Source organism: Drosophila takahashii, chromosome 3L (genome assembly GCF_030179915.1).
Source record: "Drosophila takahashii strain IR98-3 E-12201 chromosome 3L, DtakHiC1v2, whole genome shotgun sequence".
Lineage (NCBI taxonomy): Eukaryota > Metazoa > Arthropoda > Insecta > Diptera > Drosophilidae > Drosophila > Drosophila takahashii.
Genome location: NC_091680.1, coordinates 13,931,333 through 13,945,106, shown reverse-complemented (window position 1 = coordinate 13,945,106; position 13,774 = coordinate 13,931,333). Strand labels below are relative to the sequence as shown.

The window sequence follows — 13,774 nt, the reverse complement described above, 5'->3', positions numbered from 1 at the left end:
GGTTTATTTCTCCCGCCACAGTACGGTCACACCGCCCGGAGCAGAACTTTTTTTATGGCAATTTTGTTTGCTTTATTTTCATTAAATTGTACTTCAAGACCAAATGCAATTGCTTAGAAAAGTGCTGGCGCTGGTGCAAGTTTTATAAAATCGTGCAGACCCGCGACGCCTGCTGCTGCTGCTGCTCGCCATGTGCCTGTCCATTGGTTAAGCTCAGCTCGCTGTTCACCTTGTTTGTGTTCTTGCTGGGAATCCCAGCCGGCGGACGCACTTCATCTGTTTGTGGGGCGAAAACAAGAGGAAAACAAGAGGATTCAGGTGAGTCTACAGATGGGATTACTTGTACGGGATAACCATTAATGAGTACCTTCAATCCTGATCGCCTTTTCGTTGCGACACGAGAGCCTGTCAATCACCTGCTGCATGAATCCCTTGGCCTCCTCCTCGCTTTGCTCTTGCACCGCCTGGACATGGGAGTTGGCCCTCAGTTGCATGGCCCGGATGTCCTCCTGCATGGCCTTCTTGCTGCGCTCCACCACCGCGTCCAGCGGATCCTCGAACGGATTGCTGGGCTCGAAGATATTCCCATTGCCATTGGAATTGTGGTAGGAGTTCACCGAGGCCGTTGTCCGCTCATCCTCCTCCTCATTCGAGCCCAGTGTGGTGGTCGTCTTGGGTGCCCCCTCCTTGGAGGACAAGTCATCTTCACCGCGCGGCGTGGAAACGGGCGTGGTCTGCGGATCCGACTCCCTGGCCGCTTTTATCTGAAACAACGAGGAGATATTCTCCCTGGCGCCCTGCACTTCGCTGGAGATCTTGCTGGTCACCGAATCCATGGCCCTGCCCATGGAATCCTTGGTGTCCGCGGCCGCTTTCACCGCATTGCTGCCCGCCTGCTCCACGGCGTGCATGGCATCGCTGGCCATTCGCTGGGCACCTTTTCCCGCTGCGCCCACTGCCCCGCCAACGGCATCTACTGCTTCGCGAGCTCCGGTGGCCATTCGCTCGCCGGCCGCCTCCATGGCTTCGCGGGCTCCATTGGCCGCATTCCTCACCGCCGTCTGGATGGAGTTGCGCGTGCTGTCCATGGCTTCCAACGCCTCCTCTTCGGTATTTGCTACGATCTTGTCTAGCATTTGCTCGCCATCCGACTCCAGTTCCTCCACCGAGCTCTCCAGCGGCGTATCGGGCATCTGCTCCTCCACCTTGGCCGTCACATCGACGCCGTTGTTGATAAAGCGTATTTCGTTGATCACCTTGCTGCTGTCCTTCGAGTCGTTCGTCGTCGTGATCTCCACGGCCAGCTGCTCATCCTCCTCGGTGGGCGGCGTGGGCGTGCTCACTTGAATGGTGGCCGGCGGCGGCATCTCCTCCACCGTCTCCAGGCTGGACACCAATTCGAGCGGCGAGGTCCTCTCCAGATGATCGTGATCCATGGCCGCCTCGTAGGAGAAGTTTCGTATGGGTGTCTTCTTGATCGTTTGCGGTGTGCTGGAATCACTGCTCTCTGGGTAAGGAGTTCGTGGTCGCAGGAGCTTCTCCTGGCTGCCTGGGATTTGATGTTCCGGATTGAGTGATTGCATAGAGTGCATGGATTCTGTGGGGGATTTGGGAGGCGTAGGTGTGTGTGTAGGTGGTGTGGGTAGCTTCTGCATTGATTCCATGGGTTTGTCAGGGGACTCCATTGATTTAATTGGAGATTCGTTGGTCTGTACTGGTAAATCAGGCGGTTCCACTGGGGATTCCATTGGTTTTGCTGAGGATTCTTTTGATTCCTCAGGTTTTATTGGAGATTCTATAGGCGCCGTGGGCTCCATCTCTTTGTACTCCTCTTTGATCTTCATTGCTTCACTTGGAGGAGCTGTATTTGGATTATCTTTAATTTCTGGGTGGTCTTCCATGTGTTGATTTTTATCTTTAGGAGTTTTTGTCTCTTGATCTTCCATTTGATGCGGTTCCTCCTTCGCTGAACTGTTTTCTTCATTGCCATTTACTTCTAAAGGTTCTTTTTCGGTATTTGCATTTATGTCCTTGACTTCATCATTCTCCTCCGGTTTCTCACCATTGATTAAATGCTTCACTGCCTCCATGGCCGCTGCTGTTCCTGCGCCTGCTGCTGCTACCATTCCTCCCACAGTAGCTACCATGGATCGCTCCTCTGGCTCCTCCATGCCCTCCTGCTTGGTGAGTCCTCTATGTCCTCCGCTGTGGCTCCTGCTCACCTCACCGTTTCCATTCGCATCCTGCGGTTGCAGCACGAAACTGCGGCTCAAATGGCCACTCACCGAAGCTGATGACATCGAGGAGCGCGGAATGCCCTGCACCAGGACGTGCTGATCCCCCACTGCGATGTCCAGCAGGCGGAGGTTCTTGAACTTGGAGATCTCGCGAAAGGTCTTCAGATGATGGCCGCTCTCCGAGAAAGTGGTGAAGAACTTGTTCGCCTTGCTGAGCACCACGTAGAAGGAGAAGCCCTTGAGGAGCTTCCAGATGGGCCCGTTCTCCTCGCTGTCGTAGTCGTAGAAGCGCTGGAAGACCAGGCTCTTGTTCCGCACCGACTCGAAGCTGCGATAGATGCTGCCCGCATTCGTTACGATATACACCTCGCTGGTCTTCGAGATGTGCATGAAGATGATGGCCTCCGTGGGCGGCAGGTTCTTCTGCAGCTCGGTGAAGCGCGGAAAGACGAACTCGTTGAGGTGGCCGGTGAGGAAGAGGTTCCCGCTGGCGGTCAACACCAACGTGGACTGGGGTCCGCAGGCGAACTGCTGCACGGGTGCGTCCAGGCGAATCTCCACCGGATGGCCATCGTAGTCCGCCTCCAGTTCGCCCAGCTGCTGTTGAACATTCGAACCGCAGCCAATCAGCCGACCAGTAGCTTTTCAAACATATATAATATTATAAACTTGTAGCTCTGCAATTTCCCGGCGATTAACTCACCGGTCAGCACGGCAAAGTGCTCATTTCCCGCCTGGATGGCCATGAAGTTGTCCGTCTCCTCGCTCTTGGACAGATAATCGTCGAACTCCTCCAGCCGAAAGGGTTTCCGGATAATGGCGCACGGCTGCTGCTCCACTTGGGCGGTGGTAAAGTGCTGCGCCACATGGGTATCGTCGGGAAAGATGTTCCGACCCGTGAAAAAGATTTCGTTGGAATCTGTGGGTAATTTTTTTGTTGATAATAATGAGGTAGGGGCTATTATAAATTATGTTTTGTGATATAACTGAACCAATGATTTCTTTAATTATACATTTTTAAAAAGGTTTTAACTGACTACTTTAATCCTGAAAATAGAAATTGAATTTCTGAAATACACCCTTTTTTTTTTTGCAATTTCTAATGTTTTTAAACCCTGAAATTGTATGGGAAATCATTGTTTTAACCCTACTTTAAATTTAACAAACGGACTAGAAAACGGCCATAAAAGTTGTAACAATAATCATTATGTTTCAGTTTTATTTTTTCCGATCAGAAATAATGATTATTTTGTATTTTTATTTTAAAACTCATGAATAATGATTATTTTTATTTATTTTTTTTTTCAAAATTAATGATTTTTGTGTGACTTTTAAAATAAAACTCATAATAATTACGGTCCCTGTTTAAAACCTACTTTTAGATTAGCATGCGGAGGAGACTACAAATAGGTCAAAACCTTTTCTCATTTTTTTTTTGGCTGGTTGATTAACAATATGTTTTTCTTATGCTAGGTTCCTTAAAATATTAAATAATAAACACAGAACTAGACTGAACTGACCTGCAAAACAATTGGCAAATTGCTGCCATTGACTAAACTTTTTCGCCCTAACTAAAACTTTTCCTTGGACCAATTTCTTTGGTGACACATTGTGCGACTTAGCCAACTTGCAGCGCATTTGTTGATTCACTCACGTGTCAGCATCACGGCCCAGTGATTGCCAAAGGCGGCGTCGCAAATCTTTAATCCCAGCGTTTTCAAGGCCTTCACGCAGGTGGGCTTGGTCACAATGTCCCCCTGGGCGGCGCCTCCCTTCTTGCCGGAGGCTCCTCCATGGCCGCCAATCCCGAGCTGCCCGTAGTGGTTCTCGCCCCAAACAAATAGCCGCCCAGATTCTGTAATTGATAAGAACGCTTTGACATTTGCTTCGGCTTTTGTTTTTGTTTTATTATGTTTGGCGGGACGGGGAGGTTTTTGGGTTGTTCCCGTTTTCTTGACTTTTATTGATTGAGAAAGTGTGCGGGAGTTCGGGGCCAGTCCCCCGAATTCCTCCATCCCTTTCACGTTTCAACTGTTTAACTGCTCCCCCGCAAAAGTTAACGCCTCAATTACGTTGGCTTCGGTTTTAGTTTCAGTTTCGGCTTTTTCGGGGTTTACTTCGTGAGTTTGCTCCATATTTCAGGTATTTCAACGCTGCGTCTGACCCCATTAGTTGTCGAAGTTGCCGTGATTTGAAGTGCTTGGTCAGCTCAACTCGGATTTAAAGCTTATGTAATTCGGGTTAAGTGTGGGTCAAAAATAATACATTAAAGGAATATCTATTAGAACGAAAAATCGGGTGTTAATTAATTGAAAGAAATTGATTTTTGACTATTTTATCAAGAAAAACTTTTAGAATTTTGAATGTAAGATTGATATTGTGTTCCAAATTTAACATTCCTTATAGTTAATCATAAAAAATGTATACTTTTTTAAATTATTTGTGTAGTTATTTTTTATTATTTTATCAAAAAAACCATTAGACATTTTTAAATGTGTGTTTAATTTTGTGTTCCAAATTTATCTTTCCAATAGTTTACCACTAAAAATTTATACTTTTTTTTTGCGTGCAAGATTCTTACGTCCAAAAGACGAGCGTTATTCAATTTCGGTGTGGATTGGCCGGATGAAATATTCAAAACACCCCTGCAATTCGCCTAATCCTGGTTACAAATTTGTCGGGTTACAAAAGCCGGTTTGTAATTCAGTAATTCAATAGACCCCACAAGACACGGACAGACTGGGCCAACAAGAAAGTGAAAGTAAGCTGAACAGCACGGCTTATTATTATTTAAAGAAAATTGCACTCAACATGCAAGCCTTAGACAACCGACTTGACCACTTGACCACTGGGGCAGCGAAAAGGATTTTGGGGTCACGTAGTTACCACAAATGACTGCGCTCTGGTTGGGACCGGAAATCAGGCGCTTCACAGGATCGTTCTTGATGTAGAAATAGCTTTGGGTATTCTCCGCCAGATGCGATTTGCCCAGGGTGAATATGGCTCCACTAGCAGGTATATCCATTATTGTGTCTTTTGTTATACGTTTAAAACTTTATACTGTGTTTTTTTTTGGTTGGATTTTCAATATTGATTTTAGTATTAGTGTGCCTTGCATATTTTTCGCCGGTTGCATTTCAAATGTTTTTTTTTTTTATGGGGGGCCCCTAGGCGCACATATATATATTTATATACACAACAAAGCCATTTGGAGTTGCGTGCTCCCAATTCCCGAGGCGGTTTGCTTCCGTGGCTTTGCTGACCGGCACTTGCGGTCAGTCGGACGATTCAGCGCGTACTGGTCAGCGAGGACTGGCAGGGCTAGCACTCTAGCCAGGCTAACTGGCTAGCCGCTAGCCACTAGCTCTCACTCTCATTTAAAACCACCCACAAATGGGCCATCAATATTGGGCCATTTTAACCCAGCTTTGCTTGGCCCCCATAAGTGTGCTATGGAAAACCAAAAACAGCAGAGTGAGTCACCCTACCACGTCCGTTTTTCCGAGTTAAGTTATTCCGTGCTCGAAAGAGCGAGTATGGGAATTCGGTTTCTTTTCGGGGTTCGGAGTTTCGTTTCACCCACTCCTTCTTCTTTTTTTTGGTATTTATGGCATTTGTGAGTAATGTTTGCAAATCTCTCGGAATACGAGCCACGTTAAAAATAACATTATTATATATGTGACTGGGTCGTTGCTTTTCCCTTTCATTGCGCATACGTTCGTCCAGGTTTTCCAATTTTCCCGAAACACTCTCCCTTTTCCCCTGACCTGTTGACATTTTAGGCAGGACGAGTGTCCGGCGAATTTCGCGACATTTCTGAAAAGTTAATTAATTCGTTTTTGGCCGTTTTTCTATGGGTTTTTTTTTTTGGTGAGAGGGATTGGCGACGCTTAGCCGAAATTGGCTAACGATTTTATGACCTCCAAGGCGCCGTCATAAAATAGGGCCAACTTCTGGCCAGTTCGTCCCACATTTGCCAACTTTCGCAGACAATTTGCGACAATTAATTGATTTCTGCCCGCATCCCGGGAACTTTTTCATTCGATTCCCGTACTTAGTTATGCAATAAGTGCGTTTGCCAGACGTCTGGGAAAGGCCAAAGGTGTCCCGAGAGAAGGGGAGAATAATTGCCTGGCATTGCAGTTCAAGTCTAGAATGGAGTATCCCTAACTCATTTATATACAGTATTAAAATTATAAAACAAACTAAAATCTAAATCGATAAAAAAATAGAAGGCATCACAATTTGTATCCTTATATTTATCCTTAAAAAATAAATTTCTTACTTTAAAGAATCGTTTGAGGATTTAGTACATACGGAAACTATGGAGATGAGATGATATGCAAATAAATGTGGTCTTATTTACATTAAAGTACACCAGAATATTTAAAGCCCATAAAAAACTATACTAATTGGTATAAACTTTTTTTAAATATTCTAAAAAGTCTTCTTTAAAGAGAAGAAGTCTTATATTTCCAGTTTTTAAATTTCATTTAACCGAACCATTATATATTGAGTTTATTAAAAGAGCTTAAGATATTATGGACAAAAGGAGATTCTATTTACTGTTTAATTAACTTATTATTTTTAAGGATTTTATTATTTTTTTGGGTAAAACCAATCAACCCAAGTTCGTCTTGGACAATCTCTACCGTTCGCGTTCGTTATTCTGTTACTTTCATTGGGTTCTGTGTTCTATTTCGCCTTGCAATGTGTAGCCCCCCGTTTGGAGTCTAAACTTTCCATATTATATGCCAGCACTTTGCCTTATTCATGTGGAAGCCCTGAGCCTTTCGAGTATGTACTCGAATGTCTGTGTAATTTATGAATCCCCTAACAAAGTTGTTTGGCCTGCAAACTGCAATGGCCCGTGCACCGCGCCTCCTTGCAGCTTTTCCGGGTTGAGGCGGAGTGGGCATGGTCTGTTGCATGTGCCAGTTAGCCAGGGAATTCCCCCCTCCTTTCCCTAAATCCCCTGGTGGTTCCGCCTTCATCCGCTGACTTGGCAAAGGGCGAATCTTGGGCGAGGGCATGCAAATGCTGCCCACTCGTTGAGCGTTGAACTCGAGGACCTCTGAGGTTTTTGCGCCTATTTTTAGTGGCCTCAAGTTGTGACAATTAGCTTGAGTTCGAGACCGAGTCCATTGAACCCCTTCGATTGGGTCAAGATGTTCCGAATGACGTAAGGCTGAATCGGTCAAAAACCTGCGGGTCAGCTGCCGGAACTCTCAAGCGATGTGTCAATAGGCTGACAAATCTATTTGGCTTCGGAATTGTACTTACTCGGGGGCCAAAAGGTTGATTGAACCTGCCGGCAGTTCAAAGCAATCGATTTAAAAGGGGAAGAACTTGAGGGTTCCCTGCCCCAAAAATAAAACACGAAATTTGTTGACCTTCAGAGCGTTTTTCCCTTTTGTGTGTTGGTGTGTCCCTTTCGGGGGATTTGTGTTGGTCTTTTCTTGGACCGCCCAGAAAGTGGCGTGCGCTTTTCATTTCATTTTATTACCTGCCTCAAAGCTTGACCAACACACACATATACGTATTTGCGGGGGAAAAATGGCAATCATTGTGTAAATTGTTTACCTCGCCTGGCCAAAGGTGCAAAAAGGAAAACTTGTTATTTTCCCGGGGGCTTCTCGGAATGCTCTCTCTCATTCCTCACCCCTGATTTTCCACCGCCTTCTTCAATGTCAAGCGATATGGGCACGTTCCTGCAATTTAGTTTTGTTGTTTCACGTGGTGATTATTTCTTGTCCAGGGGAAAAAAAATATGAAATTAGCTGGGAAAAAAAGGGAGAAATGGAAATAGGAAGCAACTAAATGTAGTCTACTTCTCGACTTGCTTTAATTACAGAACCCAAAATGAGCGACGAAGGTGAAAGTAAATCGGAGCAGGCGGAGAAACCTGAAGCAGCGGAGGAGGAGGAAAAAAAGGAGGAAATAGCAGCGAAGGAAGCTATAGAGCCAATTCCCGATAGCCTTTCAGCCCCGCAAGTTGATGACAAGCCGGCAGAAAGTGAAACCCAATCGGATAATCAAGCAGCCAAAGCGGAGGAAACAAAATCACAGGACTTTGCTGCCTACGAGGAGCACATGACCTATGCAGCGGATGGTGGAGCCATCTACACGGATCCCAGCACCAAGCAGAAGTACAGATGGTGTACCGAACAAAACAATTGGAAGCCTTTAAGTGCCGATGAGGCAGCCAGTGCAGGAGATCTCTACGAGACGGAGCACTACAAGTGGTGCCCCAAGACGGAGCAGTGGTTGCCCAAGAAGCAGCAGGAAACCGAAACGGAGCACTACAAGTGGGATGGCGAGCAGAAGAAGTGGATACCCAAGCAACCGAATCCCGGGCAGGAAGGGGTCTACGGTGTGGATGAGCATGGCGAGCGCACTTTTACCGACAAGGACGGGGCCGAGTTCTTCTGGGATGCATCGAAGAGTGCCTGGTTCCCCAAGATCGATGATGATTTCATGGCCCGCTACCAAATGAACTATGGCTTCATTGACAACACATCGGCGGGGGAGAAGGAAAAGGCTGACAAGGAGGCGGCTGAGGCCAAGAGGAAGGAGGAGGAGCTCAAGCGGATGACGGCCGAGGCAGAGGCAGCCATGTCCAAGGATAGTGCGGCATCAACAGCCGCACCCACCGGCAAGCGGAAGGTCCAGGAGCCACCAAGTGAGTGAGATATAAAATATATACTCCTTTTCTACACAAAAAAAAACAATATGTAAAATCAACTAATTAATAGTGAAAACTGCCCCATCTTAAAAAAAAAAATAGAAAATTCCCAAAAGAAATAGTATAGACCTAAAAATAGTATTTAACCACAGAAAAACGATTTTCGTAGAGGAAAATCTATAGACTTAAAAACCACATTAAAAAAAAATCACAACCCAGAGATTATGATTCGGATACTCTAGCCAGAAAAGTCCAGAAAAATAGTTGACCTACAATTAATAATTGTAATTTAAAAAAAAACAAAATATATGAAGGCAAAAAAAAGTTGTGCTACGATGTTAATTGTTAATTCAATGCCACAAAAAATAGAACAACAAAATACACGTAAACAAATAAAAAAGTATTGCTACGATATTAATTGCGACGTTACTATTAATTTGCCAAATGAATAAAACAACAAAATACATGCAAATCTCGTAAATAGGTTTTCTATTATTTTAATTGTTAAATACTATTCAATGACCCAAAAAATATAACAACAAAAATTCAGAAAATAGTGAACTACTATTTTCCTATGTTGATTTTATATAGTTTTTTTTTTTGTAACACATCTAATCACCAATTTCCTCGTAGAATGGTTCGAAATGGATCCCTCGCAGAATACCAAGGTCTACGTCTCCAATTTGCCCCTGGACATCACAATGGATGAGTTTGCCGATCTGATGGGCAAGTGCGGCATGGTTATGCGGGATCCCCAGACCCAGAAGTTCAAGCTGAAATTGTATGCCGAAAAGGATGGTCAGATCAAAGGTGATGGCCTCTGCGATTACATCAAGGTGGGATATTAAAAACGAATGTTTTGCGATTTCTTTTTGTTTTGTGTTTTCTCAAACTTTATTCATTTATTTTACTTTGTTTGCTTCTTAACTAGAATTTATCTTGCATAAATATTATATGGTAATTTTATCATATGTTTTCGTATTTCATTTGTGTGTTCTGCTTTTTCCTTTCTCTTGCTTTCTCTTTGCTTACGTTTCGCTGACTATTTAGTTGTATTCGCTTTTCATTTCTCCGTGTGTAGATTAATGATAATATTTAAAATTGGTTAGTTTACTATTAAAATGCATTTACTTGGCTATAAAATTGCTTTTCCTTTCGATTTCATTCCCGTCCCTGCCAGCTTTCAATTTCCATTTTAAACGAAACAAAACGTACTGAAAGTTGCCTTCGGGGTTTTTCTCTTTTCTTCTTTTTTTTTTGCTTTTCGCTTGAGGTATTAAAAAATACATAAAAATTTACATTTAAACATACTTTAGTTATTACATACATCTTTGTAAAGTATAGTTTGTAACCTAAGAAGTTAGGAAATGGCCGTTGACCATCCACGATGATGATGTTATCAAAAGATTATTATTAGTAAATTATTGCTTCGCTGGCGACCCATTTAAAAGGACACCTTAGGCAAACCGAGTTTGGGGAGTACTCCATTCAATCTTACGTCTTCTTCGTCACTACTCAATATTCCCGTGGTTCTGTGCTGAGTTTAAAAATGCCCGTGTGATTTGCGTGTGTGGGGTTTATTGGCTCTAAAATTGATGGCTAACTTCTAGTTCTAGTTCGGTTATTAAGGAAACATGCGTGACTGGTTGCCGTGTGTGTGTGTTTGTGTGTGGGGTGTGTCTATATCCTAGACCTATATATAGTATATCTTTACTGTACAGTACTAATAGAGCTAGCGAAGTGCAGGGAGATTGGGTTTCCTGCTCGATCGAAATGCAATTGAAATTAGATTCCCCTTCGCAGCGATGTTCCTTCTTTCTTTCTCTTCTGGTAAATAATACTTTTGCGTGTTTGTTTTTCCAGCTAAAAAGCACAAAGAAAACCATCGAAAAGGGATCGACTGGGCAACGGTGCGTATGTGGAACCAATTTGATCGATATGTCTCGGTTAGTATTGGTTAGTGGGTGGTGGTGATCTGCCGCCTGGACTCCCCCTACTCGTTGTCGTCCAGCCGCATGGCCTGCTGTATCCGCTTGAGCTCCTTCGCCCGCTGGTCGCGCTCCTTCTTCTCCTTGAGCTGCTTGCGCCGCTTGCGCATCTCGATGAACTTCTTCTGGTCCTCGGGACTCAGCGCCGAGATGCGGCTGGCATACTCGCGCCGCTTCTCCTCCAGCTTGGCCTTGACCTCCTCGTCGGCCAGCTTCTTGGCCGCCTCGACACGACGCTTCTGGTCGGCGGCCTTGGCCTCCTCGGCGGCCCGCTCCTCGGCCTCCTTGGCCTTGCGCGCCTCCTCCGCCTGGCGCACCTCGTCCTCCAGCCGCTGCTTCACTGCCCGCTCCTCCTCGGCCACCTCCCGGCGCAGCTGCTCCTCCTCCTCGGCCAGCTTCTTCTCGGCGGCCAGTCGCTGGGCGATTTCCCGATCGCGCTGAATCTTCTGTTCCTCGCGCCGCCGGTTGTCCTCGTGCAGGCGCTTCAGCTCCTTCTCCTCGAACCGCTTCGTCTCTTCCAGCCGCTGGAGTTCGAGGCGCTTCTCCTCCTCCTCCTGCTCGCGGCGAATCTGCTCCTGGCGCTCCTCCTCCTGCTTCTTCAGCTGCTCCTGCAGCTGTTGCTCCTCGCGCCGCTTGGCCTCGTGCGCCTCGGCCAGCTGCTTCTCGCGCTCCGTGTTGGCCTGCCTCAGTCGCTCCTCGTACAGCTCCTGCAGTCGCTTCTCCTCGGCCAGGCGCTTCGCGTGGTTCTGGCGATCCAGTTCCTCCTGCTCCTCGCGCTGCTTGCGCCGCTGCTCCTCGCGTTCCCTTCGCTGTTCCGCTTCCAGTTCGCGCTGCTTGTGGATGCGCTCCTGGCGCAGCTTCTCCGCTGCCTCATCGGCGGCATGCTGGCGCTCGGCCTCCAGCTGCCGTTGCTTCAGCAGCTCCAGCTCCTGGTCGCGCTTCTGCTTCTGGTACTCCTGCTCCTGCTGCTGACGCTGCTGCTTGGCCTTGAGTTCGCGAAGCTGCTGCTGCTGATTCTCCTCCAGCTGCTGCTGATGCTGCTGCTCCTCCTCCGCCTGCCTGATCCGCTCCTGCTCCTCCTTTAGCTTCTTTTCCTGCTCCTCTCGCTGCTTCCTTTCCTGATCCTCCCTCAGCTTCCTTTCCTGCTCCTCTGCCGAACGCTGACGCAGTTCATCGACCACCTGGGGCTTGGGATCATCGTGCTGCAATCGCTGGCGGCGCTGCTGCTCCTCCCGCTGCAATCGCTGGCGCTCCTCCCGCTGGCGACGTTGCTTCTCCTGCTTCTGCTTGCGAGCCAACTTCTGGCGCTCCTGGCGACGCAACTGGCGGCGACGTTCCCGCTCCCGCTGGCGTTGCAGCTTGCGATCATACTGGGTCATCTGCTGGGGCGTCGGTGAGGCAGCCAGGACATCATTAGATGGATTAACCGATTGGGGAGTCGGTGGCGCCACAGTGGTGCTGGTGGCACGAGGACGATTCCTCTGACGTTGCTCCCCCGGCTGGTAGTTCACATCGTTGGGATGCTGATTCTGGTTTGGCACCTGGCGGTTCCTCTGGTTATTACGGCGATTATTATTGCGGCGTCGATTGGGGATGATCATCTCCTCGTCGCTGCCCTCCGCCTTTACACGTCGATGGAATCTGTTGAGAAATAATTTAATTAATTTCTATATTTCATCTCTTTTTTTTCAGGTGGAGAGTGTCAATCTGGCGCTGAAAATCCTGGACGAATACAATCTGCGAGGCCATAAAATTCGCGTCCAGAGAGCTCAGTTTCAGATGCGCGGCGAATACAATCCCGCCCTGAAGCCCAAGCGCAAGAAGAAGGACAAGGAAAAGTTGCAGAAGATGAAGGAAAAGTAAGTGATTCCCAAACTAAATCAGAATTAAATCCCTATATTAATATACTGCTTTCCCATTTTTAGATTATTCGACTGGCGGCCAGATAAAATGCGTGGCGAGCGCTCAAAGAATGAGAAAACTGTTATCCTCAAGAACCTTTTTACACCCGAACTCTTTGAAAAGGAGGTGGAACTCATCTTGGAGTACCAGAACAATCTGCGTGAGGAGTGCGGCAAGTGCGGAATGGTCCGCAAAGTGGTCATCTATGATGTAAGAGAACCTAAAGTTGTTAAAGAGCCAAAAGTTTCTGATAAGTACACCATTTTCAGCGCCATCCTGAGGGCGTTGCCCAGATCAACATGTCCTCGCCGGAGGAAGCCGATCAGGTGATTCAAATGATGCAGGGCCGCTATTTTGGCCAGCGACAGCTAAGTGCCGAATCCTGGGATGGCAAGACCAAATACAAGTAAGTTTCGCATTAGTATAGTTTCAATAGCAGTTAATAACTCTTTAATTTCCTACAGAATTGATGAGTCAGCCACGGAGGCCAGTGAGAGACTCTCCAAATGGGATGACTTCTTGGCCCAAGAAGAAGCTGAAGATAAGAAAGCAACAGAAGAGGAGCAGAAAGACGAAGATGACAACTCCCCGGAAAGCCAGCTGTTGCCAGGAGATGCCACCCCTTAGCTTCAATTTACCTGCGATCGTTTGCACGCGGCTCGAGAATCTCCAGCACCACCTCGTTGGCCTGCTGGTTCGGATAGGTGGCGTTCCAGCGATTGTAGATTTTGTAGCGATTCGGCCCGCTCACCTTGGGCATCTTGTGCTGGCAAATGAAGCGCAACTTATCCGAGCAGGGACGCGCCGACCAGCGGTACTTGAGATTCGGATCGTAGATGGCACAATTGCTGTCCATCGGTTGGCTGTTGGAGATAAGTTGCACATAGCTAGAATTGTTGCTTAAGCGTTAAATCAATCTACGGAAATAAAGGAAGAGAGGAAAGAGCATCGAAGGGTTGACT

The 13,774-nt window shown here is 46.8% G+C and overlaps 3 protein-coding genes across 6 annotated transcripts in view; 1 reads left to right on the top strand and 2 right to left on the bottom strand.

The window, feature by feature from the left end:
* Positions 1–142: 142 nt before the first annotated feature.
* Positions 143–5,262, bottom strand: LOC108066540 (uncharacterized). 3 transcript variants are annotated; one of them, XM_017155092.3, is made up of 5 exons: positions 5,124–5,262; positions 3,892–4,092; positions 2,941–3,156; positions 368–2,878; positions 143–276 (listed from the first exon to the last, which is right to left on the bottom strand). In XM_017155092.3, the coding sequence occupies exons 1-5, from the start codon at positions 5,260–5,262 to the stop codon at positions 143–145; spliced, it is 3,201 nt and encodes a 1,066-aa protein (XP_017010581.3). The 3 variants fall into 3 exon arrangements, with proteins under 3 accessions (XP_017010581.3, XP_070070355.1, XP_070070354.1); XM_070214254.1 differs by lacking the exon at positions 5,124–5,262 and adding an exon at positions 4,355–4,584; XM_070214253.1 differs by lacking the exon at positions 5,124–5,262 and having other exon boundaries at positions 3,892–4,584.
* barc (RRM1_TatSF1_like and RRM2_TatSF1_like domain-containing protein barc) lies at positions 185–13,760 on the top strand. Its single transcript, XM_017155095.3, has 7 exons — positions 185–318; positions 8,092–8,919; positions 9,556–9,758; positions 12,603–12,769; positions 12,836–13,022; positions 13,082–13,218; positions 13,277–13,760. Exons 2-7 carry the CDS (start codon positions 8,100–8,102, stop codon positions 13,437–13,439), a joined length of 1,677 nt encoding a protein of 558 aa, XP_017010584.3. The 5' UTR covers positions 185–318; positions 8,092–8,099; the 3' UTR covers positions 13,440–13,760.
* rgn (regeneration) overlaps positions 9,788–13,774 on the bottom strand; it is a 49,329-nt gene continuing 45,342 nt past the window's right edge. Inside the window, exons 6-7 of one of the 2 annotated variants that reach the window (XM_017155093.3) lie at positions 13,451–13,699; positions 9,788–12,551 (exon numbers count right to left, since the gene is read on the bottom strand). In XM_017155093.3, the coding sequence (XP_017010582.3) occupies positions 10,916–12,551; positions 13,451–13,699 (1,885 nt within the window). In that variant the 3' untranslated portion in view covers positions 9,788–10,915. The remainder of the gene's footprint in view (positions 12,552–13,450; positions 13,700–13,774) is intronic. The other variant, XM_017155094.3, reaches the window with a different exon arrangement.

What these genes read in the sequence shown, in the direction of transcription:
- barc (XM_017155095.3), top strand. Translation starts at nt 8,100, where the DNA reads ATGAGCGACGAAGGTGAAAGTAAATCGGAGCAGGCGGAGAAACCTGAA. An exon ending in GCAAAGTGGTCATCTATGAT is followed by an intron (nt 13,023 to 13,081) that starts GTAAGAGAACCT and finishes CACCATTTTCAG; the next exon opens with CGCCATCCTGAGGGCGTTGC. An exon ending in GATGGCAAGACCAAATACAA is followed by an intron (nt 13,219 to 13,276) that starts GTAAGTTTCGCA and finishes AATTTCCTACAG; the next exon opens with AATTGATGAGTCAGCCACGG.
- LOC108066540 (XM_070214253.1), bottom strand. Translation starts at nt 4,252, where the DNA reads ATGGAGGAATTCGGGGGACTGGCCCCGAACTCCCGCACACTTTCTCAA. An exon ending in GCACTTTGCCGTGCTGACCG is followed by an intron (nt 2,879 to 2,940) that starts GTGAGTTAATCG and finishes ATGTTTGAAAAG; the next exon opens with CTACTGGTCGGCTGATTGGC. An exon ending in AAAGGCGATCAGGATTGAAG is followed by an intron (nt 277 to 367) that starts GTACTCATTAAT and finishes CCCCACAAACAG; the next exon opens with ATGAAGTGCGTCCGCCGGCT.